This window comes from Dicentrarchus labrax, unplaced genomic scaffold, assembly GCF_905237075.1.
Source record: "Dicentrarchus labrax unplaced genomic scaffold, dlabrax2021, whole genome shotgun sequence".
Lineage (NCBI taxonomy): Eukaryota > Metazoa > Chordata > Actinopteri > Moronidae > Dicentrarchus > Dicentrarchus labrax.
In genome coordinates, this window is record NW_026136706.1 from 17,298,430 (window position 1) to 17,315,921 (window position 17,492).

At 39.1% G+C, this 17,492-nt stretch overlaps 2 protein-coding genes across 2 annotated transcripts; one reads left to right on the forward strand and one right to left on the reverse strand.

Moving 5' to 3' along the window:
- Positions 1-2,961: 2,961 nt before the first annotated feature.
- Positions 2,962-7,123, reverse strand: LOC127365412 (ankyrin repeat and SOCS box protein 9). Its single transcript, XM_051403447.1, has 7 exons — positions 6,790-7,123; positions 6,561-6,640; positions 6,290-6,397; positions 5,711-5,861; positions 5,303-5,437; positions 3,587-3,778; positions 2,962-3,471 (listed from the first exon to the last, which is right to left on the reverse strand). Exons 1-7 carry the CDS (start codon positions 6,872-6,874, stop codon positions 3,320-3,322), a joined length of 903 nt encoding a protein of 300 aa, XP_051259407.1. The 5' UTR covers positions 6,875-7,123; the 3' UTR covers positions 2,962-3,319.
- A 3,119-nt stretch (positions 7,124-10,242) lies between these two features.
- gpr143 (G protein-coupled receptor 143) lies at positions 10,243-17,423 on the forward strand. Its single transcript, XM_051403916.1, has 9 exons — positions 10,243-10,816; positions 11,845-11,954; positions 12,273-12,367; positions 12,713-12,805; positions 13,318-13,427; positions 13,522-13,630; positions 14,765-14,882; positions 14,976-15,231; positions 16,767-17,423. Exons 1-9 carry the CDS (start codon positions 10,561-10,563, stop codon positions 16,868-16,870), a joined length of 1,251 nt encoding a protein of 416 aa, XP_051259876.1. The 5' UTR covers positions 10,243-10,560; the 3' UTR covers positions 16,871-17,423.
- The last annotated feature ends 69 nt before the right edge of the window (positions 17,424-17,492 follow it).

A 17,492-nucleotide genomic window follows, 5' to 3' on the forward strand; every position in this document is an offset into this window, starting at 1 on the left:
AGGAAATTTGTGTAGCTAAGAAGAGCATCTGCACACCCGCCTTTATCCTGAGATGTAGATGTTTGGGTCACTCGGTAGTCTTGTTTTGCATAAGTATTCACACTCTTTAATAAACCCTCATTAGTACGGAGGTGTCTAATTGAAAACATGGCAGTGTATGACCTTACTAAACCGCTCCGCACTCAGACCAAGGAGCCACAGGAGATATCTGTCTCCGCTATCTCCTATTTGTTTTAATTACCCCAACACCGGGCAAACTAAAAATACCAAAGCAATTACTGGCGAGTACAAGGACATGGCACAAGCCACTTGTAGCTTAGTAGGAGCACTGATATCTATAACAAGATCCAGCTCAGAGCAATCAGGACGTGAGCCGCCGCACAAGGAATGATCGCAATTGGGTTATTAGATGTGTGCACATGAGGGGTTGTCTGGCAGCAACATTTGCAGCTTGTTCGCAGTAGGTGGTGGCTGCTCGCATGCGAGGGATGATTAGAATGACTCATGCAATAACGAGTAAACTAATCCTACGTTGATTATAAACACGGGGCCGTTTCAGGCCCCGCAAAATGTTTATTCCCCTGAAGATTGCATTGTGTGGCTTGTTCTGTAACTCATTCTGTTTCAGTGGTTACCCTTCATACGGTTCCCTCTTTTTATAAAACATCTCCATTAATAGCTGTTGGTGGAAGCAATTGGGTAGTTTTAAGTGAGCGTGTGCGCTGGATGCATTCACTTAAACCCTCGGTAAGAAATGCATTTTGCGCTATTTGTGTAGAAAGTGCCTATCCACTAAAAAAAAAAAAAAAGGACGAGGGTTAATGGAGTGATCGCCTCTAGAGAATAAAAGTAAAAGCTTTGGTATCACACATAGGTGGGTTGATTTTAAGTGCATCTAAGTGCCACGCAGGGCCTGACTGAACCCAGGAAGTCGTTCTTGTACACTGCACTGAGCAAAACACAACACCGTCATCAGTGATGGCACACTGGCTATAGTGGGGAAATTACTTGGGCGGTCATTTGACACTGATTGCCAGACCAGACCAGGCTCATCTCACCTGATTGTCTATATTTCACTCATTACAGGCAGTGGACACTGTATGTGAGAAGTCAGAAGCTCAACCACAGTATTGATTTAACATTAAACACCAGTTAAATTGAAACACAGTTCAACGTGTGGCTGACCTCCAGGCACTCATGCGATGTTTGAGGGGGCGATGATTTAGTTCAAGTGGCAAATTGGGACGGGGTGGGGATTGACGGTGGGAGTTAATGAGTGCTGCATTTAATAACAAGTGTGTGGGTGTGTTGAGCAACTTTTAACCACGGAGAGGATGTTGATGTTGAACTACAGTATCACACGTTGAAACCACTGGTTGTAACCATTATTCAGCTTCCATAAGTGTGTAGTTACACAAAAATCATACATACATATAAGGTTTATTCTCCATTTTCACTCTTTTCCTTATAAGCAAAGACAAACACACGGGTCAGAAGTCAGTGAGCCCTTGAAGAGTTTTGGGTTAAGGATGGTGACAAGCTGCTAGGAGCTCTGGAAGCAAGATGCCTCTCTCACACTCAATATTTATGCAACTTGTGCGGACAAAACTATTGAGAAAATCAAGAAGAAAAGATGGATGTATTTTCCATTGCACGTTCCTGCTTAAGGCAGTGGATAAACAAGTGATTAGCATGAAATCAGCCAGCACATGGTAAATACTACATTAAGGCCTTGGAGAGCTAGTGACGTAAATAAAACATTGTATTCTTCGGTTTCTATCATCTGAATTAATGTGTATAGATCACCGCCTTATCTTTGTTGCAGTGCCCTCTCTCCTCCTCAGGTTATTATAAGTAATAGGGCACCACAAGAAAATTAGACGCTTATAAATGCCTAATTCTTCAATTAAACATCGGCATAGCTCCATTTCTCAGACAGCCACAGGGCCCGGGGGAGAGCATTCATTATGTTGATGTAGGGCTGTATCCTCGTGGCTTTACTTGACTGAACTGAGCCTTAAGGAAAAATATGTAGTGTAACCGGGTTATAACGTATTCATTCATTCTATGTATACTTCAGTGTCAGTTTTTGTGGCGTGTTTTGGCATTCGGTGTTCACATAATGTTTGTTTTTGGGTTTATTTTGCTCGAGCCATGTGCGTGTCTTGTTTTTCACATATACTCTTTAGGCTCTGGGAAAACAGAGCCTATATCTGCCTTTAAACAGTGCATGTCTTAAATAGACACACACTGTATAATACTGATAATAATAATATTATATCAGTATTTATTAAAGCTTTGTTTGTGCTTTACAATCAAAATCAGCACATTTGTAACCAAAGACACTAAAACTAAAATAGTACAAGAATTCTTTTAAAAAATAAAAGAGTAATTGAAAAGAAAGTAAGTTATGCGAACTGGATGCTGACTCATAATTACTGGTTATCTATGACCATGCTTGAAATTATTGGAAAACACAACAGCCACCCAGCTACATATGACAGATAAAACACAAAGGCCCACTGATGTTTTTCCCATCCAGTCTGAAATCTCTGATATCTTTAATGTGAATTAATATTCATTTTTATTCTTTAGTCATGATAATTACAGTATAAAAAATACATTTGTGTCATCGATCATGTCATGATAACTTCTCCACTGATGTGTTCAGCTTCGACAATGTAGACACTTTGGTAATAACTGAACTGGACATGACTTGTCTGTGTTGTCAATTTATCTACAAATGTATTTTTTGAATTTTAGCTCTTGTAAATTTTTTTACTACATGCCCTGCAAGGATTAAAGACACTAAACTATTTCCAGAAATTCTGTACAGAACATAAAGAAGATTTCATATGAGATTAAGTTTTATGTGTTGTAGGTCTAAAGGAAAGAATCCCAATACAGCAGCATTAAAAACAGCTGGAAACAAAAGCAACAAAAACTACAATATTAGCTGAATGTAATTTCAGTATATAAAACTTTATTAAACATTGGAATTTCCCCATTGTGGGACAAATAAAGGAATATCTTATCTTATCTTATTAATTTTGCAACATTTATTAGACCGTATGAGCCCATATTCTCATTTTAAATATGTATATGTTATGAATATTTAATGATAAAAACTTGCTCCAAGACTTTAAAGTTTCCACATAAAAGTCCAGATTGATCTTGTTCAGTTTGTTTACAGAGGTCTGCCACAAAGAAAGAATTACAGTTAATTACTACCACAACTACGAGCAATTATATAGCAAGTACTCCCCCTGCTGGCCTAGAAGGGAATTTCTCAAGCTCTGGCAATGGATAGTTGAGTTACTCAGTGCATTCGATCTCCCCCTGGGTCTGATTGGTACAGAAGATACTGTTTCACTTCTCTGGGAAGGTGAAGGTCGTGAATCCCACCCAGCCTCTGCTTGCCCACAGTTTTTCTGATGTGCAGCCGACACAGCTGCGTTAGAGGAGACACTCCTGGGCAGGCATCAGGGGAGAAGCAAGGAGCCATGATAGAGAGATGTTTAGATTATTACCTTATGGCACCACAAATCCCCACAGTGAGGCTACTCGGTTAGTTTGGGTTGAATACCTCCTGCTTGTCTCAACAGCCTCTCCACCAGGCTGTTGCGAGGTGCCAGTTCCAGTGGCTGTTTGCCCTCTGAGTTCCTTAGGGAGTGGTCGGCCCCGTGGTCAAGCAGGACAGACACCAACTCAGGGCTGGACAGACGAGCAGTGATGTGCAGTGGGGAGTCACCAGACACACAGTTGTTCACACTAGCACCTTAAGGAGATCATGAGACTAATGAGGTATGATGTCCTCATATTACATAACTGGTGAGGAGATCCTCTGACAGTTCAGACAAAAGCGTGTCCACTTCTACAGCAGAGCACAGAGCACCATTTATCCTCTTTAAAGCTTACATAAAATACTTTGGGTCATTTCTAAGATAGACTGCATTTACTCAAGTCATAAATGATTTATTTGACTTATGTAAAACACATTTAATTTTACACGGGAAGAAAGGGCTGTATTTACATATCGTTTTGAGATATTTGTGCTTTATTTTAGTGCTTTGTTTCAGCATTTTTCCTTAATGCTACTTTGTACTCCATTACATTTATCTGGCAAATTAAGGTTTTACATGCAAAAACATATTACCAGCTAGTTACACATAGTGCCACTGCAGTGGTGGAGAAAGTATTCAGATCCTTTACTTGAGTAAAAGATACTAAGAACGGAAAATACTCCCTTACAAGTGAAAGTCCTGCATTTAAAATGCCACCACTAAAAGTATTAATAAGTAAAACTATAAGAATGTACTTAAAGTCTAACAAGTAACATACTCACAATGCAGAAGAATGGTCCCTGTAAGTGTTAGTATAGATTACTGTATAATATTGGATCATTATTATTATTACTGATACATTCATGTGTAAGCAGCCATTTAACTGTTGTGGGTGGACAAGGTGGAGCTAATTTGAACTATTCAATATACTGACGTGCAGTTTAATATATAACAATGTAACATATTTTATAAAGTGGTCATATATTTTGTTTGTAAAATCATGATCTGTGAAGTAACAACAACTATAGCTGTCAAATAAACATAGTGGGGTGGAAAGTACTGCATTCTTTGAATTAAAGTGAAGTAGAGTAACATGAACTGGAAATGCTCAAGTACAAGTACCTCGCATTTGTACAGTAGAGCACTTTAGTAAACACATTTCACTACTGTACTTTTGTATTAATAAAGACACCAAACAAGTAATTGAAAACCTAACTTTAAATTGAAATCTATTTTATTATTTTATATTTGTATCATTATTATTACTATTTATTATTATTACTGTTAAGTAAATGGCCTTTGAGTACCATTTCTACCACTGGAAACAAGTTGTATTGGTTCTGAGTAGCAATGTTGTTTGTCCCTTGTTTTTTGTTGATGTTGGCTTTACTCCCTCATTTACTCCACTGCTGTATATGTCAAAATAAACTGATTGTTTTCCTGTAAATACTTCGTTGCCTGCCTTCTGACCCTATTAAAACCCAATATGTACAAACGTATTGAAGTGAAACTGAGCTTTGACGAAGGTGTCAAAATACAATAACATAAATGTATTGCACTAAATAACGAAATATGTTAGTTATATGTTATATGGGATATTGTATTTGTTTTCCAAAAAGTCACAGACAACCTCTTATGAACAAACAGGTATGAAACTATTATTATAGTTGATCATCTCCTCCGTAACCTAAAAGACTAACAGATTTATTGGAGAGTTTTAAAGTTAAACTTCTTCTTACCAAGTTGAAGAAGTTTCTTCACAGTAGTCAGATGCTGATTGGAGCAGGCAACGTGGAGAGGGAAACCTGATTGGTCGATATACTGATCCACATCTGCGCCGTACTGAACGAGAGACTCAATGCACTCTGGGTGACCTAAACAGAGTTACCACAATCATCACAATGAGAAGGGATGTACTTGAAAGGATGTTCTTTGAAATCTGCTTGCACTTTGAATCCCCTGGGGGAAAAACATGCAGTAATTTTACTTTGTAGGCTACAACAACGCACACTAATTTTTAATACACTATACATTTTCTCATATGGGCTTTTCTGATGTTTCGGCACTCTTTGTGCATTTTATAGTGACTGACTATACCAATTCAGCATAGATTATCTGTGTGTACGCAGTGGAATGTGACCTCTCACCTTTTGCTGCAGCCCTATGGATTGGAGAGCTGGACTGGCTGGTCCCTGAGGGAGTTGCTCCATGTTGAAGGAGCAGCGATACGCAGGTCACATGGCCCCGGGCACAAGCTTCTGACAGGGCAGTTTGTCCATCCACTGTTGAACTGTTTACCTGACGTGGGTAAGTATGTGTTTGAGACAATTCACAAAACATTCTCTACAAACTTCATGTGAGCATAAGTACGTGAAGGCGTAATGATTTAAATATACAGCCAAAAACCTCTCTGTTGATTATGTTTAAGAAACAACATTTACAGCAGTTCTGCTATCAAACTTGCAGGGCGCTGTGATGGTTTGATGAGTCAGACTTTGTATCAGCAGATTTATGTTTGTTAATATGTTATTGTGCATGCACAGATGTGTCTGTGTGCTGGGTTAATCTCTTACTAACATGCAACAACAAAAAGTTAAACCCAGCAATAATTGATACGGTTTCCTTCTAGATAGACTAGAGCAGGATCTAGAGTTTCAAAGAAAGACACAAAACATTGTTGATTATATTCACAAAAAAGCGTAGTCAGACAATGATGCCTTACTAACATTTGCCCCATTTTCAATCAGAAGCTTGGCACAAGCCACGTTGCCTTGCATACATGCTCCATGGAGGGGAGAAACCTGGTCCAGAGTGCTCAGATTGACGCATGTACCCTGTGAACCATACACAGTACATATAGAGTCACTGAAATGCTGTAGACGCACATTAGGAGATTTAATAGTAAACTATCCACAACAAGATTTCAGTAGAGAAAACATGGGGTCTTTCACAAATATGATGATTTTCAGACAAAACATTCATCTAAAATAACTTTACCTGAGCAATGAGTCTTTGCAGAGAGAGGACACGTCCATTAAAGGCAGCATCATGAACTGGAGACCAGTCTGATTGAACATCTAGGTGCAGACGTTAAAACACAACTTAGTCAGTATCACACCTTCAAGTGACTTAAATATGCATTAATATGATAATGTGAAACTTTCCATGTAAAGCAGTAAATACACTTCAGCTGCAGTGCGTGCACACACTGCCAGCAGCTACTCACCACTCATCAAAGGGTTCGAGAAAAAAACAACAGTCCCACTTTGACATGTTGAGTCTCGCGGAGTCTCTATGTTTCCCGCAGACATACTTCACAGTGGCCGTTCCAAAAGCTGTTTTACGGCCTGACTGTTTTGCCTCATAGGTTTTCCTTTGTGCAGTAGAGGTTGAACTGTGTCCAACTCAGAGTCAAAACTCATCTGAAAGACGTTTGGTCCTCATCTGTTTTCAGTGTATTTGTGGCAGGTCCTGTCGCTGTGATGTCATTTCCTCTTAGACAAAGGGTATTTGCCATGCAGGAAACAGGCTGGTTGAATGTAGCGGTTGGGTCTCAACCAATGAAGGTGCAGAGGCAGCCGGAGAGGGGCCTGTTGAGCAGGTCTGTAATTTGTGTGTAATTTGAAACCGTGCATCCACACCCATCCTCCCAGGCAGGAGATGGGCGGTGTTGGGGATGAATAAAATAAAGGGAAATGACTCTACATGTGTGACGCTCTGGTACACTGTAAAGGCATTATGTAATTAATAGGCCATAATGCATTCCTACATTAAAAGATATAATATCTGTTTATATCTCTCTCCCATTGTGCCTGATTTAGAACAACACAGCGTTTCATAAACCCTTTTTTAGGTTATTCTTTAATTTTATGTCCTTGGAATACTTGTTTAAAATAAAAAGCAGTTGCTGTATTGTTAGATAAAAGCAGCTCTAAACTTTGTATGTGCCTCAGCAGTGACTTTGACATGGTTGCCACTGCAGAGATGTCACACATTTTTATTTCCAGATATTTAAAGTCCCCCCCTTTCCTCAAAAATGTGTTTTGCTTGTTGTTGTTTCACTTGCATGTTTGACCTTCACTGTGAAGAGTGTTTAAAACCCAATCACATCATCCACTGAAGGAGGAAAGTTTCTTTGTGTTCACCTTAAAATCTGAGGTTGGTTTTAAATCATTTTGTGACATCACAACTAGTTAGGAGCCAATAGTGGTCCAGTGTGCTACTTACACAGTGAAATAGGAAGCAGTGCGTCTTGTGGTTTAAGTTTTGAAACAAACTAATATTTGATTATTCATAGGCTCTGTTATTTTAGAGGAAGAACAAGGACATGTTATAATATTATTAGTAATTTATTTATCCTTTTTGTTGTTTTGTCTTAATATAAGGCATTCATTATTATTATTATATGATTCAGCAATGTCTTGATCATCAATACATCTTGGTATTACCATCACAGTGCATATTTTGATGCAGCATTGATGTTAAATGATGTTCAGCAAAGCAAGGCTTTATGACAAAATAAGTATTCTTATTTTATATTTGATCTTATATTATACATCCTCCTTTGTCATTGTTTTTTGTGTGTGTGTGTGTGTGTGGTTATGACAGTGGGGTTTTCTGGGGTAACACATTAAGATAATTTTTTTTTTTTTAATTGCATGTAGTTACAAGTGATCTATCTAATCTAATCTAATGGTTAACCAATAGAATCCACTTATTTTTCAGACTTAACAGAATGTGGATGAGTGACCTAATAATCGGACCTTCCTTTAAGTCAAAAAGCAGGGTTCAGCACCCTAAGTTAACAAGAATGTGCTCTGCTTCAGTGTCTTTGATTAAAACACTGAATCCCCTAGCAGCTCCAACAATAAGCTAACTTGACCTCTGACCTCCCTGAAGGGAACAACCTGAAAGAATAATTACCTTACAGCGTTCAGTTAAGTTCCCACGCAACATCTGTATTTTGACGATGAAATAAATCCAGCTTGACTTGGAGCTAACAGCTGTGTTATGGGATACACTCGTGTTATTATTGATTTAGGCTACACTAGATATTATGTAATAACATATAACGGTAGGAGCTATTCCCAAATGTACAGTCGTAGCAATATCTACTGTGTTTTGCGAGCTACAATCACATGATGTGCAGACCAGCAGGGGGCAGCAACAGAGAGCAGACGTTTAAACAGCAAGTCAATACCAACTGTATTCCTCAGGGAGTTGTTAATCCCTGGCAGCAGGCTACAAGCTTGCCATACAATTGACTTTGTGCCTTGTCAGAGAAGGTGTATATGGATTACAATGCCATTGTACAAACTAAATGAATGCCCTCTCTGTAGTACCGAATAATGATGCTTTGTTTCCCAAATAAATCTGCTTCAAATGTCCACTCGTTCTCTCAGATCTCTGTCCAAGCAGGCAGATCCAGCTGCTGCCACGACTCCACGTATCTAGAAGTGATGACTGTCTCGGGGGGGGTTATAGGCAAGGGTTCTGGGGTAAGATTCAGGCAACCTATGCAAGCAAAGTGCACCAAATGCCATCTTTCTTATCATGACTCTAAGGACAGGCCTGAGCCTACTTTATTCTTTCCCATTTCTGCTTGTGAACAAAGCAGGTACTATTACCTCTTTGTTGCACAGATGTGACCATTTTATGACCACCTTAACAACAACAAAAACCTTTGCATGTAGGATTAAAACTAAGTCAGTCTTTTGCATTTGTTTGAACTCATTTATTCATTTATCAGTGCATAATACACAAGTCCACAAATAGCACCAGTAGGAGATATTAGACTCATTGTTAGACTCTAAATGTAACATGCACGACTCTATACCTCAAGGGTTATCAAGAGGGTTTCCTGCTGATGTGAGTGTGACCCACATCAGCTCCAGAAGGCTCAGTATTAATGTCATGGCATCCTTGATTACACAACACACACACACACACACACACACACACACACACACACACAGTGAGGTGAATGAAATGAATGGGTGGCCTTTAATCAGCTAAGAAACTGAACTGTGTCGACAGGCTTAAGCAATGGAAGACTCAAAATCAAATATGTGACATGCTACTTTACTGCTTCTCTTATATTATGTATATATATTATATATTACGGTGTGACTATGGTTTAGACTTCCAGCAGCCAAAACCAACTGGTCTACAAACGCTTTTATTCCCTCAACTAAACTGAAAAAGTGACATATATATGATATAAACCTAAACTAAGTGAGAATCTAAATTCCAAATATTCTTTATTGATAGCATGACTCTTTAATTGTTTAAACTCATTTACTATAAATGATATATTAATGTATTGATTGATTAATGGTGTTGCTATAATAAAATATACAGTGCCTACATTACAGAGCTGTATATTCTGTATATAAGATATCTCTTTTCATTTATTTATTATTTATTTTCATCATTTATTTATTATTATTATTATCATTATTATTATTTGTGAATGTTATTGTTGTCCATCTGTGGTTGTTCTTACTGAAGGCAATGTATCTTAATGGCTTGTAATGAATCAGCAGTGTTTTCCCCTCAGGGGTGGAATAAAATATATAAATTAAATTCGCTCTGATCATTTGATTTGAGTGTATTTGACCCCAGATACTGTACAGGTCAAGCAGCCTACAGCACTCTACTGTACATTACTTAACGAATTAAAACATACAGTAGCTTTCTGAACTCACCAAACTTTAAGACTTAAATCACTTTGTGTCACACAACAGTCCTTTGTCGATTTGCCTGCATTGTGGCACAGTTAAGCCACAACTGCAGGGATTAAATGGAAGCACATGATGATTCAGCCCCGTGATTCCCTCAAAGAGTTGGGTCATGTAGGCTACCCAATCATTTCCTTTCTTTTCTTGTCTTTTTCTTCTTTTTCTCCTGACACCGTAGCCCACTTCTTTTCTTCCTCTCTCCCTCTCTCTCCCTCTCTCCCTCTCTCTCTCTTTCCTTCTGTCTCCTCCAGTCCGTCATGGCATCCCCCCGGTTGGAGACTTTCTGCTGCCCGAACCGGGATCCAGCGACAGAGTTCGTGGTCACCTTCCAGCCTGTCCTGTTCGGGGCTCTGAGTCTGGGAAGCGCGGCCCTCAGTCTGCTGTTTGCTATTTTACAAATTCTGCCAAAACGCAAGGGATACAGAAGACTGGGGCAGTATCCGCTGCCAAGGCCCGCGTCCTCCTCTCGGATCCTCTTCATCATCAGCATATGTGACATAATGGGATGCGCAGGTAAAAAAAAACAGAGTGGTGTTGGCCTATGTTTTATTACAGCTGAGAAACAAAAGTGAGAAAAGGGCGAGTAGTTCTTTGACAATGTAGTAATGCTTGCTGGATCTAATTATGGATTTAGTTTTTAACCCTTATGTTGCACTACATTTACTACATCTGCTTTATTTAAACAGAGAGAAAACATTAAGCAGCCTTTGTACAGCTCTGAAAACTGCCATTTATCTGCCAAAAAAAGAAAGAAAGATTAAGTTTTGTGTGTAAATCGAGCCTACATGAGCTTTTGTAGAGTTTTGAGTCACTCATTCAGTCAGATTTTTCTTTTTCAATCAAAAACTTGATTACCACCTCTGATCAAGTTTGAACAAAGCAGATGTATTTAAGATGTCCTGAAGTAGCTTATTACAAAACAAAATAATGAATCATGGTCCTCTCATGTGAGTAAAAACATGACTCGTGACTGCTTTTCTCCCTGTTGTTGGCTTATATTGAACTGAATGCTGCATTGTTCTTAAAGCAACCAATACATAGATATTTAATAGCACACAAAAGGCTGTAGATTATTTTTCACACTGTTCTGGCACTTGAAGCTGTTCATTCTGCTCTTGGTGAAGGAAGGTGAGGTCATGTGTTTCTGTGTACTTAGTGGCCAGTGAGCTTCATCCAACCACTGCAAACTGAACCGCTTGAAGCACAGTTTCAAATAAAATACACTACAGCATCTCGTCTGCATCACATTAAGATTGCGGGAGAGCTCCTATTTTTCCATTCCACAGTGAAGCTGTAGGAAATGGAAACACCCTCATAAACCACACCTGGAGGCAGTTCATATTTCCATGATATAAAGCTGCTATTAAACAGACTTTAAGTCTGAATCTAATTAATGAACATGCTTAATAATACCAAATAAAAAACGGAAGAAGCTCTCTTTTTTTTGTCCTCTATTTGTTCCTCATCTCCTCCTGACAAAGCATTAATTGTCTAATTCCAACAGTCACAGTTAGAGACCACATGTTGTTTTCCTCCTCCAGGTATCATTGTGAGGTCATCTGTCTGGCTGGGCCTGCCAAACATCATTGACAGCATCTCGGTGGCCAACAGCACTGATGTCTGGCCAGAGGTCTTCTGCGTCGGCAGTGCGGTACGTGCAGTCCTTTGACAAAGCCTCACCTTGTTCAACAATCAGTCATTTCCGCCGAGCCTTTATGTGAGCAGACACACAATATGTCTCTAAGTAACGGCTTTCAGCTTGACAGATGACACTAACGGGACTATAGTGGTCATTCGTGGTCCTGGAACATCCTGATTCCGTGGATAAAAGTGGTCATTTGTTTTAATGCATGCTCAAGAAGCATGTGCACAGCAACATATTAACCTCAAAAACAACACTCATACTTTTATATATATATATATATATATCTGTATAATAAGGCTATTGTTTCTAATTTGTGTGTTATAGATGTGGATCCAGTTGTTTTTCAGTGCTTCTTTTTGGTGGACCTTCTGTTACGCTGTTGACGTCTTCCTGGTGGTGAAAACATCTGCAGGAATCAGGTGCTCTAAACCTCACCTTCCATCTCCCACAGTTCATTATCACCTCAACATCTCCTCCTACACAAACGAGATGAAGCTTTAGACAGAGCTGACAATATGTTGAACTCTGATTGGCTGTCTGCTATACATCTAATGCGTCTTCTCCTGCAAAGTGATTGAACTGGTTTGAAGTTTGTTGTAGAGAAGGTGGTCTCAGGTTGCTCTACAAGTCCGATTTATTGTGTTTCGGTGGGCTAACAATGTGTTTCCCTCCCCCTCTGTGTAGCATATTTGTTGCCTGCAAAGATACAGAGCTGCAGCATGTGTTGTGAGCTCAGTCTCATGACTTCTTTCTTTCCCCATCAGCACCATTATCCTCTACCACATGATTACGTGGGGTCTGGCTTTGCTGTTGTGCGTTGAGGGAGTGGCCATGCTCTACTACCCATCCATCTCAGAGTAAGCCTCTTTGTTGTTTCCTTTAGATACACCCTCAAGCCCCTCTTAGCATTTGCTATTCTTGTCACAAGATAAACAAAGAACATAAATGTTTTGTTTGTCTGTCACTGTCCTTCCTGCTGTAAGAGCAGTGAGGCTATCAGGGGACTATGGATCACTCAAATATACAAGGAGATGGAACCGTGCCTACACAGTTTAGTCAGTATTTATATTCATAGAAAAATGTTTGTATCCCTGGGAAATATTATTATAATAGTACTACAAATCCTGTTCTCCAGATGTAAGAAAACCTGTTTGTTTGGTACAGACCCCAAGTGTGTCACAACATCATGATTTTATGTGTGTTTCTTTCAGTGAAAATGTAAATTCTGATGTAAAAATGATCATTCCCACTAAGCTCGAATCATATGGCAATATTGTGCAGCCCTAATACTGTACTGTCTCTGTTATTCAACTCTGTCCAGTGCAGCTGTGATTTCCAATTCTAATGTTGTTGTTGCATTTTCGTGCAGTTGTGAGCAAGGCCTTCAGCACGCTATCCCTCACTATGCCACCACATACGCACCGATGCTGCTCGTCCTTGTAGCCAATCCTATCTTCTTCAATCGGACCGTATCTGCAGGTCAGTTGCTTGCTCTCAAATCTCTTTATGTCAAATACGGTCTTACACATGCACTTTGGCTTCAATAACCACCTCTCTCGTTCTTCCACCTTAGTGACATCTTTACTGAAAGGACGACAAGGAATCTACACAGAAAATGAGAGACGGCTGGCCAATGAGATAAAAAGACGCTTCTTTAAAATAATGCTGGTGTTCTTCATTTGGTATGTTACCAAATTTTATCAAACTTAAAGGAATAATTTGACTTTTTGGGATGTACACTTATTATGCTTTCTTGGTGAGAGTTAGATTTAAACCACTGGCATGGCTGTACGGTAAATATGAAGCTGCCAGTTAGCTAAGCTTAAAGACTGGAAACAACCTGGCTCTGCCCAACATTAATGAAATCCACCTACTAGCACTCTTAGAGCTCACTTAAACTTTGTTTCATCTTTTAAAACAACATGTGTTTATTGGGGCGGGGGGGGATTATGTGCCAAACTATATCTTGGCTAGGCTAGGTCTTAATTTTCTGGTTGCCTGGCAACCTAATGGTCAAAACAACTCCAGGAAGTTACTGCACATAAGCCCCTGTAAAACCAAAACAACACTTTGCATATTTCCCAAAATGTGGCATTATGTCTTATTTATCTTCTCAACTACAAATCATGTATTCTTAACATTTTTGTGAGGAATCATTTTAAATCCAGGCTGTACAGACTGTATAGTATTAAAATCAGTGAGGGAGACACTTGAAACTGGCTTTAACAAGCAATACATCACAGCTCTGCAGTCATTCTGTCATTGTCAATTGTTTATGGTAATGCAGTTTAAGGGAAGTCAGATTTGAGATGTCTGTGCTGAATTCCCTCTTGAAGATAATTTAACTTTAACAATATCTAAGGTGCAGACAATGAATGTTAATATAATGTGGAAATGAATGAAAACCAATAAATTCTCGAAATGGCTGAAAATAAATACGACAGAATTTGTAAAACACAGGAATATGGTTGTAAAATGATTAGATTAGATGTTGATTAGGTGAGGTGAGGTGTGTGTAATTTGTAGCAAAAAAAATGTGGTGTACATGCAGCTCTCTGTGCATTTAAAACATGTAAAACTGAATGTGTACGTCAGATATTATTTATAATGTAGCTACAGTGTAACTCTTGCAGCAATGGGACTCTCACAAGTCAAACTAATGAAAACTCGTTCTGTATGTGCTAGCCCTCAATTAGAGCTGGACATCAGCTGCATATTCAATTGATGAACATTTTTATGAATTAATCTATAGCTGTATGTTTTTGGAGGAAAAGAGTCTCATTAAGATATATTGTTTGTCCTCTGATGTTTTATAGCTGGGTTCCCAACATCATCAATGAGAGCCTCCTCTTCTACCTGGAGATGCAGACGGACATCAATGACAGCAGTTTCAGGAACATCAGAAACGCAGCCCTCATCACATGGTTTATCATGGTGGGTTAAAAGACATCTACATACAGAATGAAGAAACACTAGTTTTATCAGCATCTAACACCTTTATTCTTTTTTTATTTTTTACTCTTTCAGGGTATCCTGAACCCCATGCAAGCTTTCCTCAACACTCTGGCCTTTCACGGCTGGACGGGCTTCGATGTTGACCTCAGCCTGCAGCGGAGGAGGGAGCTGGCCTGGGACTCTGTTTCTACGTCAGTGCCCAACGCTACAAGCCATAATCCTGTGGTGGGGAGCACTCTGCTCTACCAGAGTCATGTCCAGGACGCCAAGAAGAACATGATGGGCAACGGACAGCACCACTCAGATGGCATCAGTGTCCTCTCAGAAGGTAATTGGGGTTTCAGTGGCAGTAACAGCTCACCTGTGTATCAGGGCTGGTGAAGTTCTAAAGCTGACACACTACTATGGTTCATGGTGTCTCCTGATGCTGTGGCTGGACTACCTCCTCTTTATTTGAAGTATGCATTTTCTTTTGGATGACACCATTCTGGCATGACATCATCCGCAGGAAAAGTTTTTATCATTGCGATTAAATTAGCTTCAGTGGAAAAGCTGCGGAGAGCTTAAAATGGACAAAGTTAAAGTTCTCTGTGATGAGTTTGTAATAGTACAATTATTTTTGACCCAGTGTTTTAGCCGACCTCTGCAGAATGGTCTGTTTCGATCTATGGTGCACTGAATAGTACAGTAGTGTGAAATCCCATTGCACAGAAAGTTAATGAACTGATAACAACAGTGTTGGTAGCATTCTGCATGTGTTTGTTAATCCACTGCGACGGGAACTTCATGTTGCGTACAAATTCTGACCTTCTGTTTAGGGTGCTGCATGGGTGCCAAGTTACCACATAGAGCTTTTTAAGTGCCATTATTGATGTGCGTAAGATGATATGCAGAAAGAAATGGCAAAGCTGTTGAATATACAGATGAACCAGGTAAAATACACTCAGTTAGCAGTTTATTGGGCACACCTAGTTAAAACTAATGCAGTCTAATTCAACAGTCCTGCAATCAATCTTCATGAAGCTTATAATGTTTGAGTACAGATGTTCAGGGTGGGGGTAACATTTTAGAAAACGCATCTCCAAATACAATTATGTTTTATAATTATATTATTTATTGCAGGATTGCTGAATTAGACTGAACTGAGTGTAGATTGGACACTGATGTGCATTTACTGAATACAAATGTAAATATTTATACTCTCATTCTAGTAACACTGAGTGATGACATGGGGATTTTACACACAGAACGTTTTTACACGTCACAGTAGGAAGAGCACAGGTGTAAATAATAAAACGAATGATGGCTTAATTCCATTTAGCAGCTTCAGTTTCGGCATCCTCGTATTGTTTGTGCTGGCTCACTGCCATGACTTACTGGGACACTTGAAGAGAACAAAGCCATCGTAAATGTTATTAGTAACACCTGTGCCTTTCCTACAATGATAAGTCAAAATGTCTGCTGTGAAAAAGGCATGCCAAGATACTATTAAATGTATTTTAGGGTGCTTTTGTAAGCATTTTATACAATTTTGTAGTTGTGTTTGTGCAGCATGATCATGTACAAAGACTGTTTCAATGTTTTGTGTCACCATTCAGTGTCTCTGAAATGGCAAGCCTCTAGAAATAAAGTTAATCTTTTAAAGAATTTGTTTTTATTCATTTATATAGCTTTAAAATATGTTCATCAATCATTCAATCAAATGCAGTTATAGATGAAAGAAAAAACCCCAAATATATTTGTGAGCAAATGCACAAATTTGTGATTGTGGTTTGAATATCTCAATGGATGAGCACTTTGATAAGCTGTGAAGGTGTCATGTGCAGTAACACCCAGTAATCTACCCCTATTTTGTCTTGCTAGGTTCAGAGTCTAGTACAGTTGAAATCCACATTTCCAGCGAGCTACGAGACTATGAGGATGTAGACGCTGATGGAGAATCCTTGGAGAACTCTGTGAGGCACTAGCTGGGGCGATGAACCACACGCTCCCCCTCTACTTTTTCCTGTGTGACATTGTTCTTTTAGTTACTTTTGTTTTAGATAGTCTCCTCTTAGCCCCCCATTGTCCCGTTGAGATTAACCCAGATATTAACTGGTCACAAGATTTCATTAGTTAGTACGACAGAATAAGTCTAGTTCTTGATTCCAAGCCTTTTATTTTTTCCTAAGCTTTTTAAATCTGTCTGCAGTACAGTGCAGTGTTACCTCAACTTTACAGCAGCTGAACAGTCCCAAAAGCTACAGCACTGGTCTCTGGTAGCAGTCAGTCTACAGTCAGAACAAACATGACATTTTAATATTAATTACTCACATTTTTTAAAGTGCCTTAAATGCTTGGAAATATTTGTCTGAGCAAATTCATTGAATACGATGCACATGTACTTTTATGATACACACTCTTGCCATTAGGCTATCTAAGCACAACAGAATTTTATGTAAAGTTACTGTATTTCCAACTGTCTATCTTGTATTTTTGCACACATCTATTTTATACTATATTAAATATACATAAACATTTCTTACGGTTTTGTTGGTGACACTTTCTTAATACCTTTTGAGTGGTTGGTGAGGACTGCATAGCAATTTC